Genomic DNA, 17880 nt, shown 5'->3' with positions numbered 1-17880 from the left:
CAAACCCACGTCTCTCGAGTCTGCTGCATTGGCAGTCAGGTTCTTTACCACTAGCGCCACCTGGAAAGCCTTAACTTGTACCTAGAGAAAAGAAAATGTTTAAAGTATGTACTTTTTGTCCACACCGTGTTATAAATGAACGGAAAAAAAAAAAAAAAAGGCACAGAGAGATTAAGTAACTAGTCAAAGGTCACACAGCTATCAGCTGGGCAGGGAGCCAGGATTGGAGCCCAGGGAGTCTGGCTCTGTTATTCACTTTCGTCACCACTGTACTACACTAGGGAAGTGTAGCACTAGAGGAGGCCGCTGGACTCTGCTGGTCGATGAACTGGATTTATACACCACATGAGTTGATTGTGTGCTAGTGGCTCTTCAGGGGAACCTTGCCATTGACTAAAGCAGAGACAGAGCTCCCAGACCTTGATGAATAATTCTCAAATTTTAATATACATCCAAATTACCTGGGGAATTTTTGAATGCATATTACCAGACTCAATGGCCAGAATTCTTATTTAGATGAGTGTTAGGTGACAAGGTAATTAATATGTAATATTATACCCACACTCCCAGACCTTAGAGATAAAATAGAAAAATGAGAACAAAATGTCACCTGATTTTGCTGGTAACAGTAAGTTTGGAGGATTTAACTTAATGTGCATCTACAGTGGATATTCACTTTGCAGACAAAGGTCCGTATAGTCATAGTTATAGTTTTTCCAGTAGTCATGTAGGGACGTGAGATTTGGACCATAAAGAAGACTGAGAACCAAAGAATTGATGCTTTTGAACTGTGGTGCTGGAGAAGACTCTTGAGAGTCCCTTGGGCAGCAAAGAGATCAAATTAGTCATTCCTAAAGGAAATCAACCCTGAATATTCATTGGAAGGACTAATGCTGAAGTTGAAGCTCCAATACTTTGGCCACCTAATGCAAAGAGCCAACTCATTGGAAAAGACACTGATGCTGGGAAAGACTGAGGGCAGAAGGGCCATCAGAGGATGAGATGGGTTGGATGGCATCATCAACTCAGTGGACATGAATTTGAGCAAACTCCGGGAGATAGTGAAGGATAGGGAAGCCTGGTGTGCTGCAGTCCATGGGGTCACAAAGAGTTGGATACATCTGAGTGAGTGAACGACAACAGCAGTGGATATTCAGAATACCAACCCCAGAGCTGGAATGGCCCAGCTTGTCACAGGAAGCATGCGGTGACTGCAGCCTGGTTCAGAGGGGGCCTGCCCTGTGAGACTCATCCAAGGCTACCCTCTGCTGGCAGGCTGGCTCCTGGGAGCGAGGAGGAAGGAGGGCGGGGCTGACTACCTGAACTCAGGTCTCTCTGAAACTCATGGGAGCAGGTAATTCCTTCCACATGTCCTTAATGAGAAATGGGAAGCAGCCTTCCAGTCACAATGAATTTCACAGCTGAGGCCCAGAAATCTGTCTTAACAAGAAGCTCTGGTGTTTCTTGATCTTCCCAACCCAGGGATTGAACCCAGGTCTCCTGCATTGCAGGCAGATTCTTTACCATCTGAGCCACCAGGGAAGCCCTAATTGGTCCTCAGACCACACTTAAAGAAACAAAGTTCTAGCGACTTTCCTGGCAGTCCAGTGGCTAAGACTTTGCCTTCCAATGCAGGGTGTGTGGGTTCAGTCCCTTTTTGGGGAGCTAAGATCCCGCATGCCTCATGGCCAAAAAGTCAGAACATAAACAACAGAAGCAATACTGTAACAAAGTCAACAAAGACTTGAAAAATGGTCCATGTCAAAAAAAAAAAATCTTAAAAAAATAATATTCTAGAAAGTCTTTGTTCTAGAAACAAAGTGCTAGCTGACCTCCAAAAAGAAAACCATGTGGATGGACTTGCTATCTTTCAGAAGCTGACAGATGAGCTTGAATGATGGTATTTCAAAAGAGCTGTTACATTACTTACATGGTGTTTCACATGGCCCAGCCCCTGTGGTTAGCCTTAACATATGTGAAGTCATTTAAACCCGTGAAGTCGCAATAGTTAGATATTAGGGCAGAGAGAGGTTAAGTAATTTTCTCCAAGCTGCACAGCTGAAACGTGGCAGGGCTAGAAATTGGAACCAGGATGTCTGGCTCCAGTCTTGCCCTCTGGCTACACTGCTACAAGTGGTTCCGTATCCACTGACACAGATTTCTGCAGGGGTGAAGGCACCAAGCAGTCCGCCCAGGGTGTTCCCAAACCCACTGGCAAACCCCAGCTATCAATTTACTCATTGACAGAGCAGCTAATGAATTCATCTAAAAAAGCAAAATGAAGTCTTAGTAGCTGTTTATTATTTTGCCTTCCCAACCAGTGGATATTAAAATTCTAACTATCATGTTGCTAATTAAGGATTTTGTTTTCTTCACCTTGAAGAGGACTGGCATAACGTGAAAGGGCTGTATGCCACCATCATAAGAAATGCAGCCTGGGTGCAAAGCGAGAGAAGGAGCACTTGGATGTTATTCTTTGAGATCACATGTTTTAAGGTTAACAATGCAAATTACTCCTTCTCTGGAGATGAAGACCTTCAGTTGAAGACTCCAGTAGAGCAACCCATATAAAAAATGCTTCAGGAGCTGTCACCCCATGTTGGCAGTTTTCCACGCAGCTGAGGATAATGCCAGGGTTCCCAGAGCTGAGTGGAAGAATGTGTTGATTTTGGCAAATGGAGAAAGGATGAAATGTTTTGCAGTGTCAGAAATGTGGGGACACTAATATACTAACATAAATGGTCTCCAGTCAGGAGAGATTTATGTACCAGACATCATTTATTTAGCAGACATTTATTAATGCGTTAGTGTGTTTGCTATTACACAGTCCTTGCCCTTGGTCAAATGGAGAGATGGACATTTACAGATGAGATGTGTATGTGAATATTATCCACTGTGTCCTTGGCAGGACGTAAGTCAGCAGACGGCAGAAATACCCAGAAGTGTTAGGTAGAAATGTCCCCCATCACAGGCATCTTCTTGCTAGAGATGAGCCTGAAAGGAATACTGTTGAGGGTTGGCAGGTGGGCAGGCCTACCGAGAGCTGTATGAGCAAGACAGATGTGAGGACACAAGCAGCAGAACTGTGCACTTTCGTGTGGCTATTAGAGAATTCACCTGTAGAAGTAGATTGAGGCAGAATACAGTTCATAGAATTCCAGAAAGTGGAATTTGGACTTCCAGACAGCTGAAGATTGTCTTTTGTGAAATTCAGATGGCCATCCTAGATTCAATGAAACCTCATTCCCTTTTGTCATTTCTGAGCAGGTGACACTCTTCCTTCATCGTACCAAAAAGCCATGATGGTGCCAACTAGGGTCATTAGTAATGATGAACAAGCTCCCCCAAAGACCCCATATCCCCTTTGCATTCTAACCTCAGAGCGAGATTATTTAGTAGGCTCTCTAACAAAGTCACAGCATCGGGACTCGGCACGCAGCTTGCTTGACTGAGGGCACCGCGCCTTTCAGTTCTGTTTTACACAAACGTCCCAAGCTTGTTGCGTGTGAAATTGATTGGCTCTTGCACTTGCTGAATTGGTGATCTGTTTTTCTGAGGGATTCTACATGTATTGGATATGATCATATACAATGACAAAGTGGGTGGTAGTATTTTTCCTATGCCTCTAATTTATGTATTTGTGCTGGGGTGATGATTTAGATGGGAGCTCGATAAATTGATCAAGTAAATTACACCAAACCCACACACCATCATTTCAAGGAGCTGTCATCACACCAAGGAGGTTTTATTTCACCCAGCATGGTATTCTCGGAGAACCACTGTTTTCTTCACGTGCTGCTGGGCTTTCATTTGGTCAGAAACGGCTTTATTTCTCAGACTGGCCAACAATATAAGAATTTTAGCTCCAGAAGGCATTGGTTAGCTGTGACAGACAGTGCCTGTTCATCTCCTGTGACCTTTAGCAAGTTATTTAAACTTTCTGAGTCTCAGTTTCTCATCCTATAAAATGTAGATTCATCATTTCTACCTCAAACATTTGTCCTAAAGGTAAGCAATAATGCACTGACAGTGGAAAGAATCCGGACGTTAGACGACTATGGATGCATATCTTAGCTCTGCTGCTACTTGTGCAAATCATGATCCCATGTGAGCCCACAGTTTCTTAGTCTATAAAAGCTGTTGATCATAGTTGCATGGAGGAATGGCTTCTGCACGTGGCAGGATAGGGTTGTCTAAGAGAAGACAGCTGATTCTGATGCCTACCTGCCCCACCTAGAAGACCTGAGTCTAGAAACATTAACACACAAGGAAGTTGGGGTGAGTGGCGGACTCACCTGAGGTGCTAAAGCTGCTAAGAAATTGCCTGAGAGACCTGACTCACCTTTGATCCTATGTGATTCTCATTATACTCACAAGCAACGCCAACGTCAGAGCCAAGCTCTGGGGACAGAGAAGCAGTTGTTCCTCTAGAAAACACTCCTGCCTTGCTGACACAAGACAGACTGGATGTGATAGTCAAAATGCTGTGAGAGGGAGGCTCTTCTCTGGGATATCCTTTCTCATTAGCCAAGGGTCCTTTCTTCCTTTCTGAGTGAGAAAATTAGCTCATGCCCTGAAAGCCAGTACATTAATATACCTTGAGAAAGAACTGGAACATTTAAAGAAGAGTATAGCAGTAAATAATACATGTTGCATGAGTTAAGGGATGGATGGATGGATAGATGAATGATTGGGGATTCTGGCTTTATCACAGACTAACTGAATGACCTTGCATACTGTCAGTTCAGTCCTGTCCGACTCTTTTCGACCCCATGGACTGCACCCTGCCAGGCTCCTCTGTCCATGGGATTCTCCAGGCAAGAATACTGGAGTGGGTTGCTGTGCACTCCTGCAGGGGATCTTCCTGACCCAGGGAGCAAACCCACATCTCCTGCATTGGCAGGCAAATTCTTTGCTACTAGTGGCACCTGGGAAACCATGAATGACCTTGGGCAAGTTAATTAGCTATTGTGGGTGACCTCCATTTCTTTTCTATAAAATAGGGATGATGAAAATGGCTAAGCTGCCTAAGTGTGAGAATTAAATACGTTAATAGAAGTTAAGCACTTACATCAGGTCTCGGTACCTCATAAACGAAAGCTGCATTACGATGATTTGCTGCTGTTCCCTGTTCTGTACTCACATGGCTCGGCTTCTTTTATGACTTTTGCATTCTCTGTACTTTGCAGGTCAGCAGGTCCTGGGCCTGGTAGAGAACCAGAGTGATTGGTACCTTGGAAACCTGTGGAAAAATCACCGTCCTTGGCCTGCCCTTGGAAGAGGCTACAACACAGGTAAACTCAGGAGGGTGACATGCTGGGCACTGGAGGGTGGGGTGCGATGTGATGTGAGGACTTTCTCAGGAAGAGGAGGTAAGTCAAAGCACGGAGAAGCCACCTGGTTGCCTGAGCTCGGCAGCAGACTGTACTCGAGTTGGCCCTCTGGTGCTTGCTTAGGGCTGCAGCTACAGGCAGTGTCGTTCCTGGGCCGTGGCAGTCGGTGGCATTCTCTCCTGACCTCCAGTCCCTGATCCAGCTGGCATCTTTATGAGTGTCACCTGTAGGATTCATTGTCTTTGTATGGGGATCAAAGTAGCTGATTTTTTTTTTTTTTTTTTGGCTACAACCTGTCATAGTTGCAGCATGTAGGATCTAGTTCCCTGTGTGGGTACTAAGTCACTTCAGTCACGTCTGACTCTTTGCAACCCCATGGACTATAGCCCACCAGGCTCCTCTGTCCATGGAATTTTCCAGGCAAGAATACTGGAGTGGGGTGCCATTTCCTCCTCCAGGGGATCTTCCCAACCCAGGGATCGAACCCACATCTCTTACATCTCCTGAATTGGCAGGAGAGTTCTTTACCACTAGCGCCACCTTGGAAGGCCTTAATTCCCTGACTAGGAATCAAACCCAAGCACCCTGCATTGGGAGTGTAGAGTCTTAGTCACTGTACCCCTGGGGAAGTCCCCTGATGTCTTACTGACTCTTAAAGTTTCTGATTAAAAGTGACATAATTTTCTTTTGCAATTTTTTTTTAACTCGAAGTATAGTTGATTTATAATGTGTTAGTTTCAGATGTATGGCAGTGATTCAGCTATACATACATATTTTTTTTCAGATTCTTTTCCCTTATAGGTTTTTACAAAATATTGAATATAGTTCCCTGTGCTATACAGTAGGTCCTTGCTGGCTATCTATTTTTTATATAGTAGTATGTATATGCTAATCTCAAACTCCTAATTTATCCCTCCCCCCTTCCACCTTGGTAACCATCAGTTTGTTTTCTATGTCTATGTGTCTATTTCTGCTTTGTATATAAGTTCATTTGTACCTTTTTCTTTCAGATTCCACATATAAGTGATGCATATGATGCTTGTCTTTCTCTGAATGGCTTCCTTCACTTAGTATGATCATCTCTAGTTGCATTCATGTTGCTGCAAGTGGTATTATTTCATCCTTTTGTGGCTGAGTAATATTCCATCATGTGTATATACCACATCTTCTTTATCCTTTCATCTAACAAGGAACTTTCACGTTGCTTTCGTGTTTTGGCTGTTGTAAATAATGCTGCAGTGAACACTGAGGTGCATGTGTCTTTTCCAAGAAGTGACATTTCCAACAACATTAAATTGGCTAAAGGATACCATGTGGCTGTGCCCACCTTCAGTGGGTGTGGCCAAGTGTAACACAGCCATGTGCCTGGAAGGAGAAAAGGCACATATATTTGGTAATTGGTAGTTAAAAGGAGCATAGCCCCTAAACACCCTGTGTCAGAAATCAAATCCATTTTCTGTCTTGCTGCTAACCCCACACATGGGTCTCTTCTCTTCTTTGTCTCTATTAGTAGTGTCATTCATTCATTCATTCTTCGTTCACCTCCTGTCTGTCTAACACTTACTGTGTGCTGGGCCCTGTGCTAGTGTACCAGACATAGCCCATGACCTTGTAGAGCTTATAAAGAAGGAAACTAGAGTAATCTCCCCTCTTTAGGCTCTGGTCCTGCCACTGTCTACCTTCAGAATGCCTCCGGAGATCCTCTTTGCTTTGATACCCAGTTCTCAAGGGTGAAGACCTGTGTTGTGGGTCAGGATGAGAACTTGGAGCTCAGGGAGAGCAGTAGGATAGGCCAGACCAAGAAGGGCTGGGACTCAGAACCTAGACCAGCTCTACTGAGTTAGGGCAGGGGTCTGGGGGTGGTGCCCCCGAAGGTGATATGTGGTAGACGATCCTGGAGACTCAGGTGAGTCTGTAGTGGGAGGAGTCAGTCAGCTTTGAGTGCTGAGGGTCAGATGCAAATATGAGACCCCAGCGGCCACAGGATGAAGGATGAGAGTTGAGCATCCAGATGTGCACATTCAGAGATCGGGTCAGAGTGGGGTCAGAGCTGGAATAAGACAAGGAAAGAAAGGTCCAGGCTGAATGTCCTGGGCAGCCAGAGGTCAGGGATGCCTGTATTGAAGGCCGTCCTGAGTGGGGAGACATTCCTTAGCTGACATTTGCCAGAAGGTCCAGGCGTCCCTCACAGGATGTCATTTTCCTCTGTAACACCTACCAGGCGTCACAACCTGTGGGGGCTGCAGTTGACAAATTTTAACCTCCAGCACTTCCCTGCTGTACAGGGTATTAACCCTTGAGTCACAGAATGGTGGGGGATTCTGGCCATCCCTGAGAGAGGCCATGTTCAGGGTGGTTGTTGTTCGGTCGCTCAGTTGTGTCCGACTCTTTGCAATCCCATGGACTGCAGCACTCCAGGCTTCCCTGTCCTTCACCATCTCCCGGAGCTTGCTCAAACTCATGTCCATTGAGTCAGTGATACCATCCAGCCATCTTGTCCTCTGTCATCCTCTTCTCCTCCTGCCTTCAGTCCTTCCTAGCATCAGAGTCTTTTTCCAGTGAGTTGGCGCTTCACATCAGTTGGCCAAAGTATTGAAGCTTCAGCTTCAGCATCAGTCCTTCCAATGAATATTCAAGGTTGATTTCTTTTAGAATTGACTGGTTTGATCTCCTTGCTGTCCAAAGGACTCTCAGGAGTCTTTTCCAACACCACAGTTCAAAAGCATCAATTCTTCAGGTTCAGGGAGGGGGCCCCAAAATGGGCTCAAATCAGCAGCTCTGATTAGCTGGTGTGGAGGTATTTCTGTTATGGTAATGGGCAAGGCGATGTCTCTGTATCCCAGCTAAGTACTGGCCAAGTGCTGTGCCCAGTGTGTTCTAGGTGTTACTCTCATCTGATCCTCACACTAACCTCATGGGGCAGGAACTATTCTCATCTCTATTTTATACCTAGGAGACTCAAGCTTAGAGAGTTAAAGGTTGGAATCTGATAAGTAAGGAGCCTGCTGTTGACCACTAACCTTCCTAGCTTGAATTTTAGTGGCCTCAGAATCAAGAATCCTTTTTTAAAAGGTAACCCTGTCTCAGTAAATCACTTTCAGTTGGGACTGTCCGCTGGTCACCTGGCTCTGTGTCAAAGATCTGGGGACAGGTGAGATTTGACTACTTAAATCTATGAGCGTATTAGATCATTTTAGCTGCTAGAAAGTTCTGAACGAAGTGACTTTGGTCTTTGTAAAGCCTTTTTATGTGAAATTCCTGGACCGTGCAGGTTATACAAAGTGAGGAAAGAGAACTGCAAAATTGTTTAAATCATTTCTCTACCTTAACTACAAAGTTAACAATGCATGGAGAGAAATTTGATCTGATCAAGAAGAGAAAGCATGAAAATAATTTCTTCTTTCTGTGACTTCGGAATCATTGCAATATTTTAGGCAAACAATAATGTAAGAACTCTTGATGCTTTTGTTATCTTATTCAACAAATCACAAAATACAACAGAATAATACTGTTTTTAAAAAATGTGGGATCTTGACTCTGCACCTTGAAAGGTCTGGAGGAGCCCAGGGTTCTACATTATACAAAGTCTCCAAGATGTTTCTGGAGCAGAAGGTGCAAGGATCTGCACTGATTAAATATGATACCTTGTTTCCCCTTCCCCTCCAAGGGACGGTTTTATCAGTGCGTTTGAGGCTGGACCCTTTAGAGACCCACAGTGGGCCAGTGAGAGGGCTTCCCCTGCTTCTTTTGCTCAGAGAATGATCACCTCATGTTGATCTCCTGTGCCTGGATTTCTACACCTTCACTCCAGGCTTTCTTAAAGCTGGAGACACCCATGCTTCTCTGAAGGGTGAAGGGGCATTGCAGGTAAACCCCGGTGTGTGTTTAGTCCCTGCCTTCCACAGCATGGAATAATAGAAAATGTCACATGGAGATAAACTATAGTGCCTCCAGGGCACAGGATCAGGGCCGTGATTATCCACATCAAACAAAAACCACCGGTTATCAATCTGGGTTTGCAAGGGGAAAGAAAAATGTAGCACACTGGGGAATTTATTATGACCAAAATGGCATGTCCCCTCCTGCTCCTCCTGGTCTATCTCTGCCTGTGAGGTTAGGAGACAGACAGGTACCTAAACCCTCTCAGCTCCTACTTGGTATGCCAAGACAGTGAGTTCCTTCCCTTCTTGCTGCTTTTGAAAGGGCAGAGCAGATGGGGGAAAACCCTGGTAGAAGTGATGTGTCCATTTAAATCAGCCAGTGACATCAAGTGATCATTAGAAAAGGATTTATGGGACATCAAAATGCATTGACTTTCATGACGGGATTTGTTATTTTAAGACTGAGGATTGTGCCACACATCAGTGGATGAGTCATCCAGGCCAGTCATTTAGATTCTCTTGGAAATTGTGAGGACTCCACTTGAGGGAACCTGTCTCCCTGAATCCAAGTGCATCTCAGGCATCCAGACAGGGTGTCTTCAGCCAAGCCCTGTGCTGAGCCTTCAGCTTGGTGCTGGGAAACTAAGGCAGTTTCGGATTAGGCTGGAATTCAGCTGCTTAGTCTCTGGGAGCTTAGCCAAGTTGCCTCCTTAAACCTTAGTTCTCTCCCTGGTAAAATACGATAAATAACAACAGTACCTAGTGTGTGAATATTAATGAGGTTAGTTGTTTAATCAGCTTTTAGTCTATGGCCTGTTGTATTTTTCTACCACTTATTCCATTAGATGAATGAGATCCACCTGCTTTGTTGTTTTTTTAACATCTTTTTTTAAAAGATTTTATTCACTTATTTTTGGCTGCACTGGGTTTTTGTTGCTGCACGTGAGCTTTCTCTAGTTTTGGTAAACAGGAGCTGCTTTCTAGTTGCCGTGTGCAGGCTTCTCACTGTGGTGGCTTCTCTTGTTGCAAAGCACAGGCTGTAGGTGTGCAGGCTCAGTCGTTGTGGCACGAGGGCTTAGTTGCCTCGAGGCACATGGGAACCTCCCAGTTCAGTTCAGTTCAGTCGCTCAGTCGTGTCCGACTCTCTGCGGCCCCATGAACCACAGCACGAAGGCCTCCCTGTCCATCACCAACTCCCGGAGTTCACTCAGACTCAAGTCCATCAAGCCAGTGATGCCATCCAGCCATCTCATCCTCTGTCGTCCCCTTCTCCTCCTGCCCCCAATCCGTCCCAGCATCAGAGTCTTTTCCAATGAGTCAACTCTTCCCATGAGGTGGCCAAAGTATTGGAGTTTCAGCTTTAGCATCATTCCTTCCAAAGAAATCCCAGGGCTGATCTCCTTCAGAATGGACTGGTTGGATCTCCTTGCAGTCCAAGGGACTCTCAAGAGTCTCTTCTCCGACACCACAGTTCAAAAGCATCAATTCTTTGGCGCTCAGCCTTCTTCACAGTCCAACTCTCACATCCATACATGACCACAGGAAAAACCATAGCCTTGACTAGATGGACCTTCGTTGGCAGAGTAAAGTCTCTGCTTTTGAATATGCTATCTAGGTTGGTCATAACTTTCTTTCCAAGGAGTAAGCGTCTTTTAATTTCATGGCTGCCGTCACCATCTGCAGTGATTTTGGAGCCCAGAAAAATAAAGTCTGACACTGTTTCTCCATCTGTTTCCCATGAAGTGATGGGACCGGATGCCATGATCAAACCCATGTCCCCTGCAGTAACAGGTGAATTCTTAACCACTTTACCACCAGGGAAGCCGCCACTTGCTTTAAAAATGGGGATTAACTGATTGCCTAGGGTTTGCTAAGGTTTCCTAAGCCCTTGGGTCAGAAAAAGTCCTTTTTTTGCCTTTCCCCAAGTATGACATAGTCACCTTGCAGATTTTAATCTCTCCACTGCCTAGAAAAGGTTAACTTTTTCATATTATTTTAGAAAAAAATGACAACTTATATATATCAGCTGTGTTCTGCTTGGAAGATCCCCAGAAAATGCATGAAATGTTAGAGTTGGAAGATGGGCCTTCAAGACTTGACCTTGTTGCTTTGTGCCTTTGGAAAGCTGCTCAGGTTCGATCCCTGGTTTGGGAAGATCCCCTGGAGAAGGGAATGGCTACCCACTCCAGTATTCTGGCCTGGAGTATTCCATGGGGTCGCAAAGAGTCAGACAGGACTAAGTGACTTCCACTTTCACTTTCAGGCTCTCCAAGCCTTGAGTTCCTTGTCCGTGATCTGAGAATGATAGTCCTACCCAGAGCCGTCAGAGAGACTCTGAGGTCGTGGTATAGCTCCAGGCAGGGCTGCTAAATCCAAGTGATCTTGGAATTTGGTTGTTTTTCTTTCTCTTCTTGACCATAGCCTAGCCGAGTACCTGTTTTCAAGGAATTCAGGTTTCAGCCATGTTGATCAAATTCAGCTGTGTTCACCAGGCATCCTACAGAGCACCGTAACCACGTGTTGTCTTTGTTAGATCTTAGAATTATCTTCTCGGAGAAGGCAATGGCACCCCACTCCAGTACTCTTGCCTGGAAAATTCCATGGATGGAGGAGCCTGGTGGGCTGCAGTCCATGGGGTTGCTAAGAGTCGGACACGACTGAGCGACTTCACTTTCACTTTTCACTTCATGCACTGGAGAAGGAAATGGCAACCCATTCCACTGTTCTTGCCTGGAGAATCCCAGGGACAGGGGAGCCTGGTGGGCTGCCGTCTATGGGGTCGCACAGAGTCAGACACGACTGAAGCGACTTAGCAGCAGCAGCAGCACCAGCAGAATTATCTTCGGAGAAGGCAGTGGCACCCCACTCCAGTACTCTTGCCTGGAAAATCCCATGGACAGAGGAGCCTGGTAGGCTGCAGTCCATGGGGTCGCAAAGAGTCGGACATGACTGAGCGACTTCATTTTCACTTTTCACTTTCATGCATTGGAGAAGGAAATGGCAACCCACTCCAGTGTTCTTGCCTGGAGAATCCCAGGGATGGGGGAGCCTGGTGGGCTGCCGTCTATAGGGTCGCACAGAGTCAGACACGACTGAAGCAACTTAGCAGCAGCAGCGGCGGCAGAATTATCTTTTGTGATAGACATTCACCTTTGAAGAGCCAGCCAGATCCCCTTCCTCTTTGTTTCCCTTTCCAGTCAGCTGTACAGAACCCACAGGCCCCTAAAATAGGAGGGAAGATCTGCCTACCTCTCCCATTTATCCCCCTCCCTCCTTATTAAAGCAATTTATGATTTAACTCACTACTGACCAGGGGATTTTTGTAGACACTAATGACTATGGCTTGGCGGTTTTTCTTTTGGCTGCCCCAAAACTAATTAATTCTGGTATTTCACTAGCAGTGGGTTATAATAGTCAATAGTTACACTTGACATACCTATAAAGTCTTCTAACTTTCGTGAAATGTCTTCAACCCACTCTTTTATAGAAGCTAAGGAGTGTTTTCCAGCACCCTGAGTTTCATGTTCACTGAATGTATCAGAATCAATCACTAAAGTTGTTGGTCTTATTGTTGATCCAATATTCACGTCTTCTGAATCAGAACTATATTCTGAAGAGCTATCATCTTCTGAGACACTAGTATATGTGTTGCTCGGATAATAAGAGAAAATGTCTACATAAAATTCACCTAAAACTTCTTCTTCACTCAAAATTTCACAATGGGCCGTTTTTTAAAATTTTGCATTTATAATATATGCAAGATTGGAACAAAAACATAATGGAGCAAAATGTGAATGATAACAATCCTAAGCTGTATAATGAACTCTTGATCAACTTTAAGTTCTAACAACTTCCCATGGTGATGTTTATTGCATCACTCTCTAAAAATGTATTGATATGTCTCCAGTCAATAACGTTCAGGTAACAAAGATGTATTAATATGTCTCTGGTGATGACAATATGCCATGACCAAATGTCTGTAGTCAATAATGTGTTAATTCTGTGTTAAGGGAGCCCCTAAAGCATAGCAGCTGTGGATGACTAGATAGACACCAGCACAGGGTCCTTGCTGCAGCTGCCCAGGTGGAATAAAGGGGAACTCCCACATCCTTGCACAGAGATGTTTTCACTCCCAACTGTTCTATCTATTCATCATCTCTTCTGTGCAAGCAGCTGTCATTCACCCAGCACTCAGCTGTCTGTAGAACTTTAAAAACAAATAAAACTAAGATGATGATAGTCTCATAAAGATTCAACCCACTTCAGTTCATATGCTGTTAGTGAGTATCTTAAAAACAAACACCAGCAAAAAAGAGAAGGGGAAGACAACTCAAAGTAGCAGGTGATTGGAGAAGGAGTGGGGGAAGGCAGGCCAGCTGAGAGAAGATGGCAAGTTTATAGGAGGCTTATTTGCACAGGATCCCAGACATTGCTTACAGAGAGGACGTGTTCTTCTGTATTAAGGACATAACATTAACCAGAAGATGTGCTTTAAGGAACAATTTAAAAGTAAACTGCATCCTGTTCCTTTCAGTCTCCAAATTAGGCCAGAGACAGGCAGATGGAGACCTGGCTCTCTAGGGAGGGAGGAAGAATTTCTCTAGGAATCCTTATCTGCAGAACAACAAAATTGGGATATTCAAGGACTGACTCACCTCTGAGTTTGGATCAAACTGGGTCATGAACAAGTAAGGGAAAGGTAATGATGGCAAAGTTGGACACCGTGGTAAATTTCATGGTGGTGATTAAGGAAACCAACATTTGACAACTTGCTAAATAACCGTTGAAGAGATACTTTGAGTGGGATGACTGGCAGTATGAGATGTAGGTCAACCCTCTGCTCTGGCCTCTGATACAGGGCGTTCTACAACCCTAGGCAAGTCTTCATTTCCCTGAGCCTTCCTTGGGTCAGGAACCAAGATCTCTTCATGCTGGAAAGCAATATTGTGTTTGGATGATTTCTGTCTATAATAATTCCATCCAAAGAAACCAGATTTAAATGTAGCTTATTCATTCAGCACATGCTGAATACCTGTTATTTGAGACAGAAAATTATTTTTTAAATGTGATACCAAGAGCCTTCCTTCAAGAAGATGATTGTCTAGTAGAGGAGAGTTTGCATATCTACAAATAAATTCAGTGTGACTTGAGCCTGTAGCCTGGTTGAGATTCACATTTGAACATCAGCCCTGCAGTAACCCTGGACTGGCATTTTCTAGACTAATTCTGGGAGATATTGCAGGAGACGGTAATATGTGCTCAGAAACTGTGGACGGAGAGGTTGAGAAATCCGCATATTCTACCCCTCCCTTGGACGTTCAGATTACATGCTGGCATATTAGAAATGCTGGGAAGTCCAGAAGTAAAGCTGTTAAACCCACTAGCATTCCCCACTCCTACTTGATCCTAAAAACATGGAAACAGGTTTGGGAAAAACCACCTTTACATGAACTCAGGACAGAGATTATCACTTTTTGAGCTCTGTAGTCCTTGGTCACCTCTCCATAGCCCGATTTCTCTGCTTGAGTCCTTGGCATACAAGTATTTAAATGGAGTGTGTAGAATAGTCCCTATGAAAGATGCTTGCTGTTCTAGGAACCATTCATCTGATACCACACTTAGTAGAAATGTTTATTATCTTTCATACTATAGGATCTCATTCATTTTCCTACTGTAAGGACATAGACACCATATTATTACACCTTTTCTTATGAATTTTTATTGAAGAATAGTTGATTTGCAATGTTGTGTTGTTTTCTACTACATAGCAAAATGAATCATATACATATATCCCCTCTTTTTTTAATTTCCTTCCCCTTTTAGATCACCACAGAACACTGAGTAGAGTTCCCTGAGCTATACAGTAGGTTCTCATTGGTTATCTATTTTATATGTAGTATCAATAGTGTATACATTGGACCTTCTTAACAATATGTGTGCAGTTGCATATCTGAAATAGTCATCAGACAACAGCCCTCTAGAACTTTCCATATGAAAGAATGGGGTGTGAGATGGCTTTAATCTTGATTGGTAGGTCACCTCTCCATAGCCTGATTTCTCTGCTTGAGGGTGACATTCTAATTCTGATGGCATCCTCTGGCTCTTATCAGACTATCGGAGGCTCACACCTCTGCCTGTACACTTTCGCACACTTTTCTGAATCATTTAACATGCCTGTTTAAGGTGTCACTTTTTAGGCCCTAACCTGGAGAAACTGATAAGAACTAAAATCCTTGTGTTTTTTATTTGGCTGCATTTTAGTTCTTAACTTAGGGTCCATCAAAAAAATAATGAAAATGGCTTCTTTTCATTCAGCCCATGGTCTTGCCCTGTTTTTTGTGACACATATTTTGAGCACCTCTTTTACAATCCTGGAGTAAAATTCAAAGATTACCTATATTACACTGTCTACAAGTGTAATTTCAATAAAATCAATACAATGCCCTAGCTGTGATATAAAGACAAAAAGGAAATTAATTAACTATAAAATAATATTGACTGCAACATGTAATTGTTGAGGCTTGGCTACAAAGTACATAATGAAGTACTAAATGCTTCTTCATTTGGAGTAGAGTTGTCTTCAGCATGACTGCACAGCAAGATGATTCTGATGGGAGACTGGTGATCCAGGTTCCTTGAGTGGGGTTTGCCATTTGTGACAGTTTTTCAAAGTAGAGAATAACTCTTCAGAGAGCAGGATGTACCGTATTTTCTTGATTTGTATTCCAAGTTCAGTGTCTATTAAATGATGCACCCCCCACCAAAAAAAAAAAAAAAACTGTTTTGTAAGTAGTAGTATTAACAGTTTCAGGCTCAGATAGTTACAGCAATTATACACAAGTGTAACATGAATGTTCAGTGGGGCCCAAGTGGGATGCAGGTATACTCTTCATTGTGCCAGCCTGTCTTGGAAAGGAGTTCTCTGTCACCATTGAGGATCATGAATCCAAGATCTTACAGGCTGGTTCATGAAGCTGTGATGCACCCAAGATCCTCCTGGACATTGACGTCAATGAGTAAGAGAGCTCCTGCCTGGAGTGGTGGTGGGGAATGAATTGGGAATTTGGGATTAGTAGGCACTAATTTGGGGAAGGCAATGGCAGCCCACTCCAGTGTTCTTGCCTGGAGAATCCCAGGGACGGGGGAGCCTGGTGGGCTGCCATCTATGTGGTCGCACAGAGTCGGACACGACTGCAGCGACTTAGTAGCAGCAGCAGGCGCTAATTTACTGGAAAGGACCCTGATGCTGGGAAAGATTGAGGAGGAGATGGGGGTGACAGAGGATGAGATGGTTGGATAGCATCAGTGAGTCAGTGAACATGAGTTTGAACAAACCCTGGGAGATAGTGAAACCCAATGTGCTGTAGTCCAAGGGGACACAAAGAGTTGGACATGATTTAGCAACTGAACAACAACAAGATGGGTAATAGCATGAATGAACAGCAAGGTCCTACTGTACAGCACAAGGGACAATATTCAGTATCCTGTGATAAACCATAATGGAAAAGAATATGAAGAATATATATACATATATATAGTATATATGTATAACTGGGCTTCCCTGGTGGCTCAGATGGTAAAGCATCGGTCTGCAATGCGGGAGACCCAGGTTAAATCCCTGGGTTGGGAAGATCCTCTGGAGAAGGAAATGGCAACCCACTCCAGTACCCTTGCCTGGAAAATCCCATGGACAGAGGAGCCTGGTAGGCTATAGTCCATGGGGTCGCAAAGAGTCATACACAACTGAGCAACTTCACTTCATGTATAACTGAATCATTTTGCTGTACAGTAGAAATGAGCACAATATTGCAAATAAACTATACTTAAATAAAATAAATTGTTAAAAAGAGTGCTCACAGAGATGGTTCAATCCACCAGAAATCTACTCAGCAGATATTCCATCCAAGCTACTTTTCTGCACTTAACTTTTTTCTAAGGTTTGGTAATTTTACCTGAGGCATGTCCTAAACCAAAATCTCCTTTGGCCTTAGTGCTGCCTTGTGGATTCACACAGGATAAATCTGTTCCCTTGGCTACCTGATGACCCCATAAGTATCTGAGGGAGAAAAGATGAATAATACATCGTAGTCTCCTCTTCTGGGGACTCATCACCCCTGGTTCCCTGCAGGTACTGATTCTGTGAGCCCCAGTTTATTTGGAGTAAGATGCACATGGCTGGTCCTTCTACCTCACAGAGGATTGTTGTAGGCCAGTGAGATCACAGAGTACATTTAAGATGATAAGGCAAGATGGGCTTATCAGGGCTAATTAAGTCAAGGCTCAGTAAATGTATGTTGCATGTTGTCATCAGTTACAAGGTAGAAAAAGAGACTGCAGGATGTCTGACCTCTAACCGTGTTGATCACCCTATGCTTCTTGAGCTCCTATTTCATTTTTCCTATTAAAAGATAGTATTGCTTATGTCCTGGAGAAGAACTATCCTGAGGTAGTCTTGCCTCCATGATTTGGGGCAATGGCCAGTTTCTTTCTTTAGTTATCATATCAGGACAAGAAGAGTTCCCACCTAACAAGGCTGCTTTGAGGAAGAAATGAGATCATATTTGAAAAGTGCTTAGGACGATGTTTGGATCAATAAATTGTCAGATATTAGTATTACTTGCCCCTTCCTTTTCTATTTGAGATCCACAGGCAGGACAGACAAGTGT

General features: G+C 43.9%; 1 protein-coding gene across 4 annotated transcripts in view; it reads left to right on the top strand.

The window, feature by feature from the left end:
* LARGE1 (LARGE xylosyl- and glucuronyltransferase 1) overlaps positions 1 to 17880 on the top strand; it is a 609947-nt gene that overhangs the window by 469113 nt on the left and 122954 nt on the right. For all 4 annotated transcript variants that reach the window (NM_001205588.1, XM_005206780.5, XM_059886204.1 and 1 more), the window contains one exon: positions 5190 to 5294. In NM_001205588.1, coding sequence (NP_001192517.1) covers positions 5190 to 5294 — 105 coding nt within the window. The remainder of the gene's footprint in view (positions 1 to 5189; positions 5295 to 17880) is intronic.

The sequence above is a fragment of the Bos taurus genome, chromosome 5 (genome assembly GCF_002263795.3).
Source record: "Bos taurus isolate L1 Dominette 01449 registration number 42190680 breed Hereford chromosome 5, ARS-UCD2.0, whole genome shotgun sequence".
NCBI classification, from domain to species: domain Eukaryota; kingdom Metazoa; phylum Chordata; class Mammalia; order Artiodactyla; family Bovidae; genus Bos; species Bos taurus.
This window is presented reverse-complemented; position numbering and strand designations above follow the sequence as displayed.